Source organism: Lissotriton helveticus, chromosome 4_1 (genome assembly GCF_964261635.1).
Source record: "Lissotriton helveticus chromosome 4_1, aLisHel1.1, whole genome shotgun sequence".
Taxonomy (NCBI): Eukaryota; Metazoa; Chordata; class Amphibia; order Caudata; family Salamandridae; genus Lissotriton; species Lissotriton helveticus.
Window position 1 is genome coordinate 702,138,780 of NC_136063.1, and position 17,931 is coordinate 702,156,710.

General features: G+C 43.1%; 1 protein-coding gene across 1 annotated transcript in view; it reads left to right on the forward strand.

Annotated features, from left to right (window-relative positions):
- PRKDC (protein kinase, DNA-activated, catalytic subunit) overlaps positions 1-17,931 on the forward strand; it is a 3,158,350-nt gene that overhangs the window by 579,117 nt on the left and 2,561,302 nt on the right. The window contains exon 32 of the mRNA XM_078687323.1: positions 9,906-10,132. Coding sequence (XP_078543449.1) covers positions 9,906-10,132 — 227 coding nt within the window. The remainder of the gene's footprint in view (positions 1-9,905; positions 10,133-17,931) is intronic.

Below are 17,931 nucleotides of genomic sequence, written 5' to 3' on the forward strand. Positions count from 1 at the left end.
TGGGGGGGGGAGAGAGAGAGAGGCCTGGGCAGTGGAAAGCGAAGATTAGAGTGATCGAAACACAGTGGTGGGAAGGAGCATTAGATGTGAAGCAGCAGATGAGACAATAGTCTAGTCTAGAAAGAGAGAGCAAAGAAGGGGAACAGGAGATTCAGGTGGAAGAGAAAGTGCCAGCGAGTGGGATACACGGAAATACAGAAGTAGCAGGAGGGGGGTGAAAGGAAGAAACTACGGAAAACGGTGGACAAAGTGAGAGAGGGGCAAAAGGACGGGGGAGCAAAGCCACGGAGATATCAAGGCAGAGCACAATATGGGGAGAGCGGGAAGAAACTGACAGAGAATAAGGCAGGATAAAGAGAGAGCAAGGCAGATGAAATATGGGAGACACACGTATATGAAGTACCGGAGCAGGCACAAAAAAAGACGCAGGAAGAGACAAAGATGGTGAGAGATTGGTGAACATCAATACGAGAGGGGGAGATGAATAAACAAAAATACAGAACTAGCTGGAAGAAGTGACTAAAGAGAGGCCACAAAGTAGAAAAAAGATTGAGAGAGCGCAGGACAGAGGAGCAGGACAGAGAAAAAGACAACAAGAGAAATGAAGATGATGTCTGAGGGAGAGATGAAAGAGAGGGGAGACTTGGCTAGATGGACAAATGTAGAGGAAGGACAGATAAGTGGAAAACAAATAATAGAGTGAGACATACAAAATTAGCACTACAAATGGACTAAAGTGAAAGAGGGGAAACTAGGGAAGATATAGCAATGCCAGGAGGCTTGTGAGGAAGGGGGAAATGTGCCAAATGTGAGGAAGGGAGAGCCAAAGGAAAATCCAGAAGCGGGAGTGTGGCGGAAAGGAACAGCGATCAATAAATCAGCGAGCAGGAGAGGCCGAGAGACCCTCCCGCCAGAAACGAGACTCATCTCGTCCACTGCCTCCTTCAAAAAAGAAGTCAAAGCTATCCTCATGGCTAAATTCACCTGAACGTTAACTTTGCATCTTCTGTTTGCCGTTTGCCTCCCCCTTGTATTTCAGTGCCTCAATCGACCGCACAATCACACCCTACTACCTGGCATTGTGCGCTCCCTGAACTAATCGCCTACTTATTCCCTTTTTTTTTTTTTATGTGTTCTCCTTTCCTATGTATTTACGATTTGCCTTATTTATTTTTCTTTACTGCACTCTCCTTTCATATGTATGTAAAGCGTTCTGATATCTGCAAGGATCTTGTTCGCGCTATACAAAACTTTGAAAATAAATAAACATAGAGGGAATGGGTGAGAGAGACTGGTAGCAGAAAAACAATAGAATAGGGCGAAAAAGAAAAGGGGAGAAAGTGAAAGAAGAATGAGGATAAAAATCAGTGTCACTGGAACAAGGCGTCAAGAGACAGGAGCAGAATTGATATGGTGGCGTATTAACAAACGATTAAACAAAAAAACTGCGCGGAGACAAAGAGAAAAATTAACGGTAGGTGAGAGGGTGAAGAGTCGGTAATCTGTCGCAGAAGACGACGGATGTCCTCTCTGGGGAGGGAAACTAGCGGAGAAAGTACGACGGTGTGGGGACATCGAGTGAGAAAGGTGTGCGTGAGGAAAAGAAGGGAGTGAGCGATAAAGACCACCACAGGGAGTGCAGACTGGACTGCAGGAGTGCAGGAAGTACAGACTGTCCCAATTTCCAGTAGTCTGTGTTTACATTCTTTTTATGGGGAGGGATATCCGACCCCTCCAGGACTTCCAAGAACATAAACGCTGCACCAATCAATATACAATAATAAACTTACTTCCCTTCCTCCGCGACTGCATCCCATGCTGCCGTCTCAGCTCCTGGCGCGTTTAGGCAGCCTCCCTTCTCCTGCTCCCCTAAGCCAATCACAACGCTGCAATGGCAGCGTTGTGATTGGTAAGGCGCAGCAGAGAGCGCCCCCAGCCGGGCGCCTATAGGGAGGCCATTTTCTCTATGTAGGCTGCATGTAGCCTACATAGAGAAAATGGAGAGTGCACATGACTGCTTTACAGCCATGGCCCATAACCTTAGGCAAGACAGTGCAACCCCCCCCCCCCGCCCTCACCCTGCCCTGGAGCAGGACCGCCCGCCCACCACCAGGCACTTATGCTTTCTCGCAGTGCGAGAAGCAGAAACATAACATTGTAGTTTTACCACTTTGTTTCTGCTTCTTGCACTAAGAGAAGGCAGTGGGGCGACACCCCCACCCCAATGGAGGATTCCATATACCCATCCTTCAGGCCCAGCAGCGCTATCTGCTGTGCTCATCTTTTGGAGATGGTATCAGCACACCTTTGGGGGTTGGGGGTTCTCAGTCTTCCCCTACATTGGCAACTGGCTGTTGAAGATGGGCTTGCCCTAAGCAGTTGCTAACCACCCCCAGACTACAGCTAACCTCCAGTCATCTTTGGGTTCACTATCAACGTGCCAAAGTCACACATGACTTTATAGCTCTTTGAGTGGCTTCTATATTCTGTCACAACTTTTATGACTAATCTGGTGATCGATATTCATCCTATGGTTTGTAGTGGTAAGAAGCTTAACCAGAGATCTATTAACTATAGTGGACATGTTTTACCCGTGGTTAGTTGCTTCTTCTATTTAGGGGCACATTTTGATTCATCTGTAAAATGGAAGAGCACAAATACTAGTAGACGCCTCAAATATGTTCAGTCGAATGATGCTCTTTTTAACTCATAACTTTGGAAAGCCATTGTACCTTTTTTGGAAATATGTAATACCCAATCCTTCCCTATGGCCACTGACATTGCTGCATGTAGGGGTATATTTGGGTAGCTTGCCTTCGGACCGAGGAAGACCATTTCTGTAGCAGGTTTCTTTCTCAACCACCTTGCTGTCCTTATTTTCTGTGCCACAAGGAGCTTGGGTTGAGGTATATCGAAGATATCATCAGTCTTGCCCCCCTTAATCTTTGGTTGCAAATCTGGAGTAACCCAAAGGCGTCTGTCAACCACCTCATAATACGGGATTGTTTGGATTGCGAAAAGGGAAGATACATCCCTTGGCTCTTAAATTAAATCAAGTTTTTTAAGGCTGAGTAGGACCGCTCTATTTGAAGATACTAATTGTATTGTCATACTTGGAACTATTAGAAATATGCTCTGTTTCCTGTTAGGTAAGTATGGGGAGGCAAATGTATCTGAAGGGCCCCTGTGATAACACCTCAAACCCTTTGGACTTTGTGTTCTTTTGCATGTATTATATCAAATATACTGCACAGTTTCTTCTTCCCGTCTTAAAAATACATGTGTTTAAACAATATAGACCTGCCTTGCTATTTTCACAAACCTTATGTCAACCTTATATATGTATAGTTGGTTCTTTTTAAAAATGTGCTGTCCGCAGCAGATCTAGTACGCAAATTACCTGTCCTTGGTAATTTCATTATTGATCTAGAGATTTTTTTTTTTTTTTTTTAGGTGTGTTTTTTTATGTCTTACTTTTAAAGGCTGAACTTGCGAGTTAAATCCGTAAACTTGTACTGTACTGTACTACCTGTCATCATGATTTTAAGACTGTATTTTGCATGGTGGCATATGTGGACTCTGCAGTGGCATCTTTAGTTTCAGCGGGTCCAGCATCAAGAGGACATCTCTAACCATGTTCAGATTTCTCCAGAGACTGCGAAAGACCTATAGTCAAGGGCTGACCCCTCCCTCCTGAACCCACCCAGAGCCGACATTGGTGACTGATGCGCTGGTTAAGGTGGCCACCTGGGAGAGATGGAGATCTGACGTCCTGTGACTCCTGCAGAGGCTAGTGTCCATATCAAAATCCTGGAGCTGCAGGCCTTTTGCTTGGCATTCAAAAGCCTTCTTTTAATCTATCTGCAGTATTGACAATACCGCCATCATGTGGTATTGCAACAAGAAGACTGAGTTACATCTAATTATATGCGCAACATTTGAGAATGTGCTTCAGAACAAAGATGTTTTGAGCTGTTGGCAAATGCCTAAGATCTTCACATTCCAAGGAGCCTCCTGGGAAAGGAAACCTTCTCCCTCTCTCACTTACCTCTGTTTATTTCTATATCTCAACCTCTCTTCTCTCTGCCTACATGTACCCCTATCTCTCACTGCCCTTTGTTATCTTAAGGGTTTTGGATCCTTGGAAAGGACATATTTAAACTGTTTTTATGTTTACTCTCTTTTTACAAGTTTGCTTCGTAACAGGTGGGCGTTAATTGCACAATAATGGGTAATAAAATTCAAAGTTTTTTCTAAGAGGCTCCCCCAAAATATATTTTGCCCAGGGCACCAAAAATCCTTACGAGGACACTAGAGCAGAAGCACCAAACTCTATCTAAATTGGGAAAAATGCTTAAAAGGATTTCTTTATGAATGACATACCCTGTTGTTGAATTAAGATATAATGGCATTACGGTTTCCTTAATCTGCAGGTGGTTCTCTTTGGTAAGGTTGATGTAAATAATGCTGATACTGTTAAATCCACCTCAAAGAAATGTATTGTTACTTTGACTGTAGCAAGTTGTCCCAAAGCACACATCTAGAGGTTTCATGATGGCCCTGTTCTCAAACTTCGATGGTCAAAGAAAAGGTGTTAATGGGCCTCTAAACTTAAAATCCATTTCTCCTCATCTTCTGCAGCCCTAAGCTTTTAAATATGGCATTCTGTGACTCTATTACTGAGACCTATCACCTTCCCTTCTGATGAATACTCATACCTGTACATTACTCACCTCTTAAATCTCCCCCAGACTCCAGAGTGGCTTCAGAAAGTTGAAATAGTCTATAGGAGGCACCTCAACACCAGCATAACTGTAGTCCAATACAGATATAATGTCAAAGAATCGTAGAATGGGCTGCCACAGTACTCTAACCATTTTTTTGTGCTATTCATGTGAATCCGGAGTTTCTCTCCTTTGAATATTTCTTTCCAAAGTAATCTTTTGTAGTGTTTTTGACACAGATGTCTCTCAAAAATGTCTGGGTTAAAGCCATGTTGATATTGCCACAAGAAGATTTCACTCTGATCTGCACAATGTCTGCCTGGACACATACACAACTCCAGATCATTCGAAAAGTGTGACCTCATGTAGGCTAAGGCAATAAAAGAGCTGGAGTTGAAGCTCTTCATGTCACAGGTCCCAGATAGATTCCAGGCCTGTTGCCTGTCCAAGAAACCTCATAGAGGGAAATTGGCTTTGCTGCATCGCTCCTGCTTGAGGGGTAGGTCTTGCATTTATCAGGTCCATTCCTTGACTCCAGCCTCAATGGCCTCCTCTCATCCATATTTGGTGGATATGTAGATGTACAGAATATTGAACAAGGGTACGCCCTTCCATTTCAGGACTTGCTTCTTTCTTTTGCGCCATTCCTTCTCTCAGCTCAGACGACCATGCCTGCGTTCTGCAGCAGAAGGTTCCCGCTGTGTTGAGCAAAGGGGCCATCAAATTGGTTCCAGAGTACGAAATAGAGTGGGGATACTATATCCATTATTTTCTTCTTGCCTTTTATACATGAACAGTTGGTTCAGGTCCGAATGGCATCATAACCACAATGTGGTACTCCCAACAAACAGGGTGGCTTGGACTCCCACACCCTGCTCTTCGGTGTCCTGAGGGTGTGGTTTTGGTCTCTGGCTCATGATATATCTTAGAGAATGAACAATGTGATAGGCATGTAAGGGCAGACAATCTAAGTCTGTTATCTTGCCGATCACAAGTGGCAGCTTCACTTAGACGTGGTTAAGCCCCTCTTTGACCTTTGGGGCAACCTGTGGTGGATCGCTTAAACTCCCACAAACACACGTTTGCAGTTGTGTGCTCTACAGTTCCTGCTGCAGGGAGCCCTGGCAAGTGTGTTCTGGCTGAAGTAGCATTTCTATCTCATCTACGTTATCCTTTGGTCCACAGGAAGATGCATCAGGATTGTACCCAGTTGTTCTTAATAGTGCAGGATTGGCCAATGAAGAGTGGCATACTTAATATCCGTTTCCCTCTTCACTTTCCCCTCTTCTGCTTCTGTTCGAGGCGGACCACCTCTCGCAATAGGGTGGGCAAGTTCTGCGTACTAACCTCCACCTTTATCTCTGGAGCGTTAGCAGGTCATTCTAAGGTCTTTTGACCTGCCTGCAGAGTTAGAAGCTGTACATTTTTCATCTTGTTGCTCCTCTGTATAAACTGTTACATCTAGTTATTTTTCCTATTCATTTCTTGGTGTTCTGAGAAGGACATTGGCCCCTTCAAGGCACGTTTATATGATCTGTAGCCTTTTGCCCTTTCCATTGCCCATCAAGGCTGTGATGTGGTCACTGTTAAGAGCTCTTCTAGCTTTTCTTGATTTGATGGATCAACTGTTATTGTTTAAGCCTTCTGTTTTTAGTGCTTTCTGAAAGCATTGACCCATTTGGTGAACAACCCGCCCTTTTATTTTGTCATGCCTCATTGGGTGCCCTAATTTGGCACTCAAGTTCTTGATGGGTTTGCCTTGTGAGCCCGTGCACACTTGTCTTTTGTTACCACTTACGTTGAATACTATGTTCTTAGTTGCCATTAGCTTGGTTTGATGTGTTAGTGAGCTGCAGACTTTGTCTGTTTGTTCTCATTACAACACATTTTTCCCAGGCAAACTTGTCCTTTGGACTGATGCTTATTTCCTTCTGAAATTAGTTCTCATTTCATCTGGGTCAGTGCATCATTCTACTAACATTCTACCCACCTCTTCATCCTTCCTAAGAGGGGAAGTAATTCTACTGTCTAGATCCTTGAAGCTTTCACATTCGCAGGACTCATGATTACCAGATTGATGATTAATTTATGATTGGCTCAGGTGGTTCCAAGAAAGGTAAGGCGATTCAGAAGTGGACTATTTTCAGCTGGATCATGATATGCATGAAAGTCTGCATTGGTCTTTACAAGGAGACTCATTAGGGTCCATTCCCCAGGGCAAAGGCTGCTTCTTCAGCATTGTGAAGGGGTATTTCTGTTCTGTATCTGCTGGGGTGCAGCATGGTCTTTGTTTCCGACTTTCACCAAGCATTAATGCCTCAACATTAAAGTGCGCACAGGTGGCCATTTTGAAAATGTCTGTAAAGCACTTCCTGGTTTGACCGTCTTCACAGATCCACCAATGTAGGGATACTATTTGGTTATTGTTGATGCGAGATGAGGAATCTACAAGCCGAAATATCCATCAGAAGAAGATGATGATTACCTTCAGTAACAATCTTTATGGTTGACACTATCTATTTGCAGATTCTTCACCGATTCACCCACCTGCTCATTCTGCGGAGTGATCAGGCGACTTTTAATAAAGTCCCAAAGTTAGTTTTGGAACTCTGCAATTTCGGTCATTCTCGTAAGCCTCATCTACGCCTCTGCTGGCATGGCTAAATTGTTGTTACTGTGCTGCAGTGATGCATTACACATCTTCATGTCATAGCTGTGTGGGACCAAAGCTGAGTTGTGTTTAGGTGCCACCTGTCAGTGCAGAAAAGTCATTTCAATTTTTTGTATTCAGTCTGACCCATGAAAAAGATTGGAAAGGTGCAAAGTCTGCATGGAGTTTGAGTACCCATCAGATTAAACATCATGTGGCTTAAGTACTTTAACTGTCTGCATTATCTCAACTTTCAATTGCTTTTTATGGGAACATGACAGGATTTTTTGTATTAATCTTATTACTTTCTCTAGTCCTAATTTTTAACTTAATAAAGCGAGCCATTATACAATTCATAAAAAAATAGACGTGGTTCTCTCACCCTTGGGTACGGGTCATTTTTTTCCATTTTGGGAGTGGCCTCTCAAGTCAGAGGCACCCATTTAGTGCCCTACAGTGCGTCACTTGGTGAGGTGCGATTGGGTGTGAGACTCACATGCAGAGTTTTAAGGGCAGCTCTGAACAGTCATGATTTTGTGGGAAAGCCATTGCAAAGCATACAGTCTTGGAGTTCTTGTTTCTGTTAGTTGTTTCTTTTTATTCATTGTTGTTTTATAGTGCTAGCTCGGCATAGTGGCCAGCTTAGACACCTTTGAAACAGAAGGATCAAAGAAAGTAGTGGGGCAAAGATAAATGGTGAGGCACAGTGCTAGGGAGCATTGATAGTCTGTAGATCAAAGGCACTTTAGTAGAGACAGTCTCTGGCAGTAGAAGTTGTATGCTTGTTTTCCTAGTGAAGCAGTGCAGTCGTCCTTCTAATTCTGGGAATTTATTGTTTTCTTCCTTCGCACTAATCAGTTACCCCTCACCTGCTCTGTAAAAACTACTCTTATTGTACCACCATTGCAACCTTCCCTTGGTTTCTTTAATAAGGATTCTTCCTTTTATGTCACATCCAAGCATTCCACTCCCCTTAGCCTTTGGGTAGGGATTTTCTGAATCTGACCACCATTTCACATTTTATGTAGTGTTTCAGAGTGATCTAGAATATTTGGTTTTGTTTACTTAATGGTTTGGCAGCGTCTATATTTGTTTGTGTCCTCATATCTGATGAGTCAAATGGTCAGTAGTTGAGACCCTTCTAAATGTGACTACCTGTCTATATTTGTATCAATTGTTCAGTTTTCCACTTCTGCTGTTTTTGCTAACGGGCTGAATAGCTAGTGTATACTACAGTAGCCTTACCTATACTGATGCGGTCTTTCTGCACCACACAGAAACATTATGGGTAAACTGCAGTTGGCCCACAATAGGGTTGTCAAAGTTATCAAAAGCGTCTATAGAAAAAGAAAAGTGTCTGAATCAAGAAACCTACTTAAACTGGCTGTCTTTACAGGGCTTGACAGAGCAGAAAGTCTTGTTTGTTAATCATAAATATTCCCAGGTACAATATTCTATCTAACCTTGCCACGCATTTTGTTTATTCATTGCAGCTACAGTGGCAGCTAGAAAGTACAGACTATGGAGATTTGTTTCCCAATAGAAAATTATGAGAATGCGTAGAAGAGCTTTGAACAACCCTACATTTAGACCTGTTGAACAAATCCTGTTTGGAAAAAAAACACCTGCTGCTGTTTTTTCTTTTCTGAATACTTATGATCATATTCCTATATATATATATATATATATATATATATATATATATATATATATATATATATATATATATATATATATATATATATATAATTAGTGCTCTTTTGTATTAACTTGCTTGTTTTAATTAATGTTGTGGTTATTTTTGTATGTGTTTCCTAGTTTTATGACAGCAAGACTATTAGATGGCAAACCAGTTGCTTCAGTGTAATCAATTCTGTTGGCTTTTGTTGCTTCCTTAAATCTGACATCTAGAAAGGTTTGCACTGCAGCGTGATTCTCATCAGTGCCGAGGCAATCCCATGATTCTAACTAATTTGATCAGATATCCTCCTCATCTCCTAGAGCATTCATATTATAATCTATGGGAGCTCAGAAACAGCGATTCTAAAACTTGTTCTTCAGCACTGCACGTGCATGATTTACAGCCAAATTATATTGGGAATTTGTAGATGAGACTTGTGGTACGCTCACGTTGAAATCCCTGTGTTAGTGTACATGACTGACTCCATTCGCTGTAGATATTAACTATTCATCCGCTATTAATACAGTGGGTTGAGGATGGTGGTAGGGAACTTTCAGTGGCTTCGCTTCAGTAATCAACCTATTATTGCAATTTTGGGTGGCATTTATAAATAGGTATGAGTCAAACTAAATGCTGCTATGTATCCTTCTATCAAACAGTGAAATAATTTCATGATCTTTTGTTTTGTTTTTAATTTCATGTTCTTTTAACTAAAAATGGTAATCTGGAAGGGAAGCTGGAAGGGAAGCAATACTGAACGGACTCTTTAATGAAAAGTCAGATGTCTGTGCTTACAAAGACACTTGCATTTGGTGAGATGTTTCATAATAGTCCTTGTGATCTCTTGTAGGTACTGAAGCTCAGTCTTCCTTTCTCAGAGCTTTGAAATTCTTCCTTGGCAGACTTGCATTGAATGATGTCATTGCAGCTGAGCAGTGCTTTACCACAGGGCCAAAAGGAACCATGTTTAGTCCTCAAGAGAGAGAACAGTACAACTACAGCAAGTGTACCATCATCGTCCGAATAATGGAGTTTGTTAGCATGATTCTAGAGAACTGTCAGCAGGATTTTTGGAAGGTAAGCATGATATTTTTCTAACATGTATTTACAGATCCTCTTTGATGGCACTTCTAAATAGAAAATTGGAGGAATTTATAAACAATAGATAGCCTGGGGTAGAGAAGTAGACCCTTGGCTTCAAACTACGGGTATGTTTTCACTAACAGCTCCGAGACCATTCGGTGAAGTTGTTTTCGAACGGTGGAACACAGTCTGGAGACCCTGTATGGAGTAAAAGGCGTTCTATAAGACACTGGAAATAAATAAGAAACTATAGAATGAAGACAAAGGCTAACAGACCATATAAACCAAGCTGTTCACCGCACATCCTGTTTCAATAACCGATTCTGTGAGTATAGTACTGCAATTAGATGTAGGGGCTATATACCTCATTGGCAAGAACATAAGACTAGGACAATACATATAGTTCATCTGATGCGACAAAAACACTTCATGAAAACATTCTGGATAGCCAAATGTACAATAGTCCTGAGAGGAATAGAGGAAAGACTAGAGCCCTCCACTAGGTTAAGCTCACAACAACTAACCAAAGTGTACCTCAGGAGATTAAGAGAATCTACAAAGTACAGCAGAATAAGTCAATGGAAGTCCATGGGACAACTGTGTTAGGGAGGCTAGCTCAATCTGATGGTCAGATGCCAAAAACAACCTATCCCAGAGGAAAAAGCTAGATATATCCAGTAAAGAAGTAGTATATATTTAAACAAATCAATCAGGGGGCATAAACCTTTTAGCTTAAGACAACTAAAAAACAGACAAAGTACAATAAAGTATATTGTCCCTGGAAATATGCATTTAGGACATGGAGGTAAGAATATAGATAGAAATATATAGGCACAAGAAGTGGCTCAGAAAACTTTAGCTTACATCTCCGTATATTCAGCTGCAAATGTGAACCGCAGAGGACTTGGACGTTCAGAATAAATCTAGGTATAGGACCCACAGGTAGATACTACAAAAAGGAAGCCTTGGAAGAGTTGAAAATAAGGTTGTTTGTGTTTCAGTGAGCAGTGCATTGGTTTTCAGCTACCTGGTCGTCCAAAACCTCCGAGTGCCTTAGAAGGACATTGTAATTTCCCTGCCTAAAAGTGATATAGGGAATCGTAGTAATGGTTAATGATTAATGGGGGTGGGGGTGAGACACCACATTCCTGATGTAGACTGTCACTGATGTGCCATGAGGCAAAAATAGTCTGATTCATAAAGGTAAACAGTTTTCTGGGAGGTTTCACCGACTAGTCTTGGGAAAGGAGACTATTTAGAATGCCTGATGAGGTCCAAGACCATATCAAAGCAGAAGCAGCAGAGTTGCCATACCTTTGAGTTATTAATAGGTTGTGGAATTAAAGGACAAGCTCTGCTGTATTGGTTTGCAAACAAAGGACATGAGACATGAAATTTTGTTCGTAGTATTCTTTGGTAGGCTTTACGCATCCTAGTCCACTCACAAATACCCCTTCTATATTGAGAGTTGTATTGAGAAACAAAAAACCAGGTGTGTAAAGGTTGTGCCACCTACTCCATTTGATGATCTAAATTCTATTGTATGGAGTGTTTATTTCCCTAAATATGTTCACATTCCTTTATTATCCATATGATTTGAATTAGTAGCACAATGATAGGTATGTGTACGTTACAATTAAGTATTAATCACAAAAATCATTGATTGTCAATACTGTCCATCATTCTCATTTATTTTCCAAGATTCTCACTAGAGTGCCTTGATAATGGTTAAACAGTTCCTTAGGGTGTAGGTTTCATCATTCCATATATGGCCTTCCAATCCTTCTCTCAGTGATCTGTCTTGCTGCAGTTCTATGTGGTATTGTTTACATTGATCCAAATACAGCAAACCATATCCATCCCTCCCTCCCACTGACTAGCAAGTCTGGGGCTTTTTCAAGGTTGAAATATTGAGATACATTATGATGGATTTCTAGGTTCTTCTTTCCCCGTGAATTCGGTGCCACTGTTATAGTGATAACCTCACTCTTGTTAAAACACTACGCACATGCCTCTTTGAAGAAGCAAACTGGGGAGAAATAACAGTTGTAGATGAATATTAGGAGAACATAATCAAAAGGAAGACCACAATGTTTCACTAAAGTGAATAATGCCTTGTGTCAACAAAACTGTCCTAGATTTAAATGCCCTCAAACATTAAGTTGGTGTACTTCTGCCTTATCTGACTGGTGCTCTCTCTAGCCTGCTGTTTCCACACCTGACCCACCCAGATAAGCCCACTACTAAAAGGAAATATCATACACTGAGCCACAAATTGATTTTTGTCCTTCTGTATGGCCTGATTCAAGTGAACCTGGGAGAACTATTATGAAAATGAACTGTGGTAATAAGGACTTTACACTTTGCTGTCCCAGAGATTCTTTATTCCAGTCCTGCCTATTGTGGCTAGTTTGAAGCAGTCAATGGCAGGCACAGCTGCCTGTGTTGAGGTGTGATCCCTGGCAGTACTGTGTATGCCTTTGGAATGCTGAATTCAGGGTGGAAATATTTCATATACCCATATTTGTAGAAGAGTCATGCATAATATAAATCTAATGTATTACTGTTTTTATTGATTTTAAATCTCCTATTTGTAGCACATTTCTTTTGATGATCTATTTAAGATGGACATTGATTTACAGCATTGACAATATTGCCTGTGGCAGGCTATTAGGAAACACATGCTATCTAAAATCATGGTATGTTGGGGGCATGGCTTAGCAAGCCGTGATGGCGGTCGCGTTTTGAGCGCACTCCGTCTAGCCCCAAGTTATCCTGTACAATTATCCTGTCTCTCTGACCCGACTTCGGGTCCCAAGTGGCTCGGCCGCAATCAGTGCACGGCGGCTTGCACCCGGACCAGTTTTCTCACCGCGGGAGTCTCGCGGACGGAGCTGCGGCCGCTCAAGGAAGCTGCGGCCTGTGGGAGGCGTGGGGGACCTGGTTGTAATGATTTCCAAGCAGGTTCCGCAGGAGCGTCAGGAATCCGAAGAATATTCCACAGCCTTCCCCTACGGCCTTCCGACTCTATCAAACACTAGAGTGTCGAGAGGCTCGCCAGGGGAAAACAGGGAGACAAAACAAGGAAAGGTTGGGGGAGAAATAAAGAGCTTGACGGTGGTCTTCGGAGTGGATGCGTAGCAACTCAGAATGGACTCTTGGCAACTGGTGGGCTGTAAAGTAATATACGATCTATCTAAGTTAAATACAATACACATATACACCTTGTCTATATTATGTATATGACCACTACATACCGCATTTGTTTTGTCCATGTCGTAGAACTGATATGTGGGATAATTGTAGGAGTTCGTCTTGAGCTGTTACAAAAGTGACAGAAAAATAATAGTAACCACTCTCTTATGACCTTGAACATATGAGTGTCAATAATCTAACGTATAAAACTCTCACTCTGTATAATGTAGAAGACTTCTGGAAACATCCACTATTCTGACGAATATGACAATGAACTGATGCCAACACCACTGATCTTTGCATGGAAACCTATGAAACATGACATACATTCAGGTTTCTATTAGAGTCATAACATTAGCCAACATATGTATGCAGCGCGTAGCGCTGTTACCGTGATTCTAAGTCGTGAAGGTTGAATTCTGCACCCCACTCAGGTCCACGCAAGAATCCCAGAACACATGTGAGGCTGGCCAAGAAATGGGTAGAAACGACGATGTGGCCAACAGAGATACAGCCAAGAATGATGAAAAATTATGAAGGAAAAAAAATAAGTGCCCAGCCGGATGGCGGAGAACAAGCCCGGCCGCCGGGCGGAGCACCAGAGTGTAAGAAATGAAACGGAACAGGAAAGGAACCTAACTAGCTAAGGGGCCAAAGTGCTGCCCAGCCGGACGGCGGAGACCAAGCCCGGCCGCCGGGCTGAGCTACAAGGATGTACAGGAACTGAGGCTGAGCCCAGCCGGATGGCGGGGAAGAACCCGGCCGCCGGGCGGGACTCCAGGAAAGGGTAGTCCACGTTACAGTGCAAACTGTAACTAAACGAAAGCGGACGTTAGGACTAAAGACGCCCGCTACTCTCAAGAACTCTGCGGGGAGAAGGAAAGCCGGAGCTCGCACACGAGCGCGAAGGCCGGAAACACTCCCACACAGTAATCGGAGCCGGAAGAACCAAACAGGATGTCCGGCAACCAGGATCAGGACGGAACACCAAAACAACGGAGCTAGATGCAAGAACGTAAAGCGTCGCACTGTAAGTCTTGGTGACTTATATAGTGGTAAATTTAAAGGTGCAGTGTTGTAGGGAATTCGGGGCATGACCGCACACTCCCCCCACAACTTCTCCCTCCAGGTTTGGGTTTGTCAGGATATTTCTGATGATAGACACGTAACAGTCGAGGTGCATGAATGTTTGACGCAGGCTCCCATGTACGCTCTTCTACTCCATATCCCTTCCAATGGATCAAGTACTGAAGGTTCTTCCCCACTCTACGGGAATCCAGTATGGCCTCAACCTCATATTCTTCTGAATCTTGGAGAGTTAAAGGAGCAGGTTTCTTGGGCAATCTAGTTCCCGGTTCAACCGGTTTTAACAGCGAAACATGGAACACCGGGTGAATCTTAAATGAAGGGGGAAGTTCCAGTTTCATGGCCACAGGATTGATCATTTTTACCACCTGATAGGGGCCTATGTATTTGGGGTTGAACTTGCGTTGACCCCCCAGAGCTATATATTTCGTGGAGAGCCAAACCTCATCACCTGGTGTGTAAATAGGTTCTAACCTCCTGTGTAAATTCGCCCCTTCTGTGTATCTCACTTTTGCCATCTCGAGACTGTCTAATGCATTCTTATGTACTTGTTGTAGTCTCTCTACTCTGTCAGTAGCGGCAGGAGTTGGACAATCAGTAGAGTTTCCTGAAGGCAACAACTTAGGGTGATAACCATAAGAACAGAAAAATGGGGTAGTATTGATAGATGAGTGTGGACTGTTATTGTATGAGATCTCAGCTAACCATACAAGCTCATCCCAGTCCATTAGGGATTGCAAAACTTGATTTCTTATGTATTGTTCAAAACACTGGTTAACCCTCTCCGTCTGTCCATCTGTCTGCGGGTGGTGGCTAGAGGACAATCGAACCTCTATCTGGAGCAAAGAACATAAACACTTCCAGAATCGTGACACAAATTGGGCACCTCTATCAGAAACCAGGACGGAAGGGAAACCATGGAGTCGGACTATCTGTTGCATGAATACAGAAGCCAATACAACTGCTGTGGGCAACCCTTTCAAAGGCACGAAATGGGCCATCTTCGTGAATAAATCAACCACCACTAACAAAGTATTGTTCTTCATCTTAGTGAGTGGTAACTCCACTATAAAATCAAGAGACCCAGTATGCCAAGGGCCAGGAGGGGAAGCCAACGGTATGAGTAGGTCCACTGGATTGAGGTGTGATACCTTGGTTTGAGCACATACATGACATGTTTTAACAAAGGATTACATGTCTTTAAGCATATCAGGCCACCAAAAACGGTCTCTCACTGCTTTAGTAGTTTTCTTGATACCTGGATGGCCTGCTACAGGATGAGAATGGTACCATCTCATAACCTGTTCCTGTAACTCTCTAGAGGGTAACACCACTCCCCCCTGCACACAAACCAATCCTCCCCTTGTGGAGATCTCATGTGAACCCACTAAAGTCGTCATGTCCACCGAGGCCTGACTACTCTTAACCTGTGCCAAGAAATCTTCCTCCGACAGTATACCTCCTATGACATTTGCTCTGGGAATGATAAAGGTCTGTTCTACTACATCTGTAGGGGGTTCAAACCCCAATCGTGATAGGGCATCTGCCTTGCCGTTTCTTCTCCCTGGTCTATATTGGACGGTGAAGTCGTACTCACTAAAGAATTGGGACCAACGCAATTGCCTAATGGAAAGCGCCTTGGCTGACTTGATATATTGCAGGTTACGGTGATCTGTATACACTACCGCAGGATATCTGGCACCCAATAGGTACTGCCTCCACTCTTCAAACGCCTTTTTAATGGCTAGAAGTTCCTTATCTCCCACTGCGTAGTTGTATTCAGCAGGGGTGAACTTATGTGAGTAATAGGCTACTGGATGACACTCGCCGGACACCGAATCCGCTTGAGACAGAACCCCTCCCACTGCCACTTGGGAAGCGTCTACCTCCACCACAAAGGGCAGGGCTGGATCCGGATGACGCAAGACAGGTGCGCTTGTAAAGGCCTCCTTAAGTAGCCGGAAAGAACTATCGGCATCAGGAGACCATAAAAAAGGGACCCCTTTCTTCAACAAGGCCGTGATGGGCGACACAAGGGCTGACAAGTTCCGAATTAACCGCCTGTAGAAATTAGCCAAACCCAGAAAACTTTGAATTTCTTTTACAGTACGAGAAGCCGGCCATGCCAGAACAGCTTCCACCTTGGTGGAATCCATGCGGAGGCCCCAAGGAGACACAACGTACCCCAAAAAGGGGACTTCCTGTGTGTGGAATGTGCACTTTTCTAACTTGCAATACAAGCGATTCTCCAGTAAACGTTCTAACACGTTGCGTACATGCTGTACATGTTCCATCATAGAAGGGGAAAATATCAGAAGGTCATCTATATATGCAATTACATATATGTCCAGCATGTCTTTTAACACTTCATTTATGAAAAATTGAAATGCCGCAGGGACATTACAGAGCCCAAAGGGCATCACAAGGTACTCAAAAAGACCAAATTTGGTGCAGAAGGCGGTCTTCCATTCGTCCCCCTCCTTGACCCTCACAAGATGATATGCACCACGCAAGTCCAACTTGGTAAAGAATTGGGCCTTGCGGATTCTGTCAAGGAGAGAGGCTATCAGAGGCAGAGGATACCGGTTCTTTATTGTAACGTCATTTAGCTTCCTGTAGTCGATACATCGAAGACCCCCTTCCCTCTTAGGGATAAAAAAAGAGATAATGAAGCAGGGGAACGGGAAGGTCTGATGAAGCCCTTCTCCAGCATGGTGTCCAAATATTCTCGTAAATACACATTCTCTTTTTCTGTGAGTGCATATACTCTGCTGCATGGAATCCTTGCCCCTATCTCGAGATCAATGCGGCAGTCATAGACCCTATGTGGAGGGAGGATCTCGGCTTCCTTCGCATTAAAGACTGACTGAAGATCACGATAACAAGATGGCAAGTCAGAGTCGATCTCACTGCTTGTATTACTAATGAGTACCTCCTCAGTAGCTGCCCCTACTACTTGCGTACATGTAACAGAAGGAAAAGTTACCTTAGAGGTTTCCCAGTTTATATCCGGGTTTTGAGATCTCAACCAAGGAATACCCAGGAGCACTGGGAATTGTGGAGAACAAATTAGATCAAACATTATGTCTTCGTGATGATCGGGTTCTATTGTCATGTGTAATGATGTAGTACGATGTGTTACAGGACCAGAGATAAGGGAGCTGCCATCTATAGTGGTAACATTACTGGCTATCTCTTTTTTAGTGCAGGGTATCATATTTTCCTTTGCCCACTCCACATCCATATAGTTCCCTGATGCCCCGGTATCTATCATTACCAACACATGTAATCCGTTAACTCCTTGAGACAGAAATGCCGACACATAAAGATGATTTGTGGGGGTGATGTTATAATCAGAGGAAGAGACTGTAAGGCCAGACCTACCTGGAATCCTTGTCTCACAGGATTCCAGGCTTCCTAGTTTCCCGAATACTTTGATTGTGTAGGTTTAACAGGGCAATCTTTCAGAAAGTGACCTGCCTTGCCACAATACAAAGTCTAAGTGTTCTTCT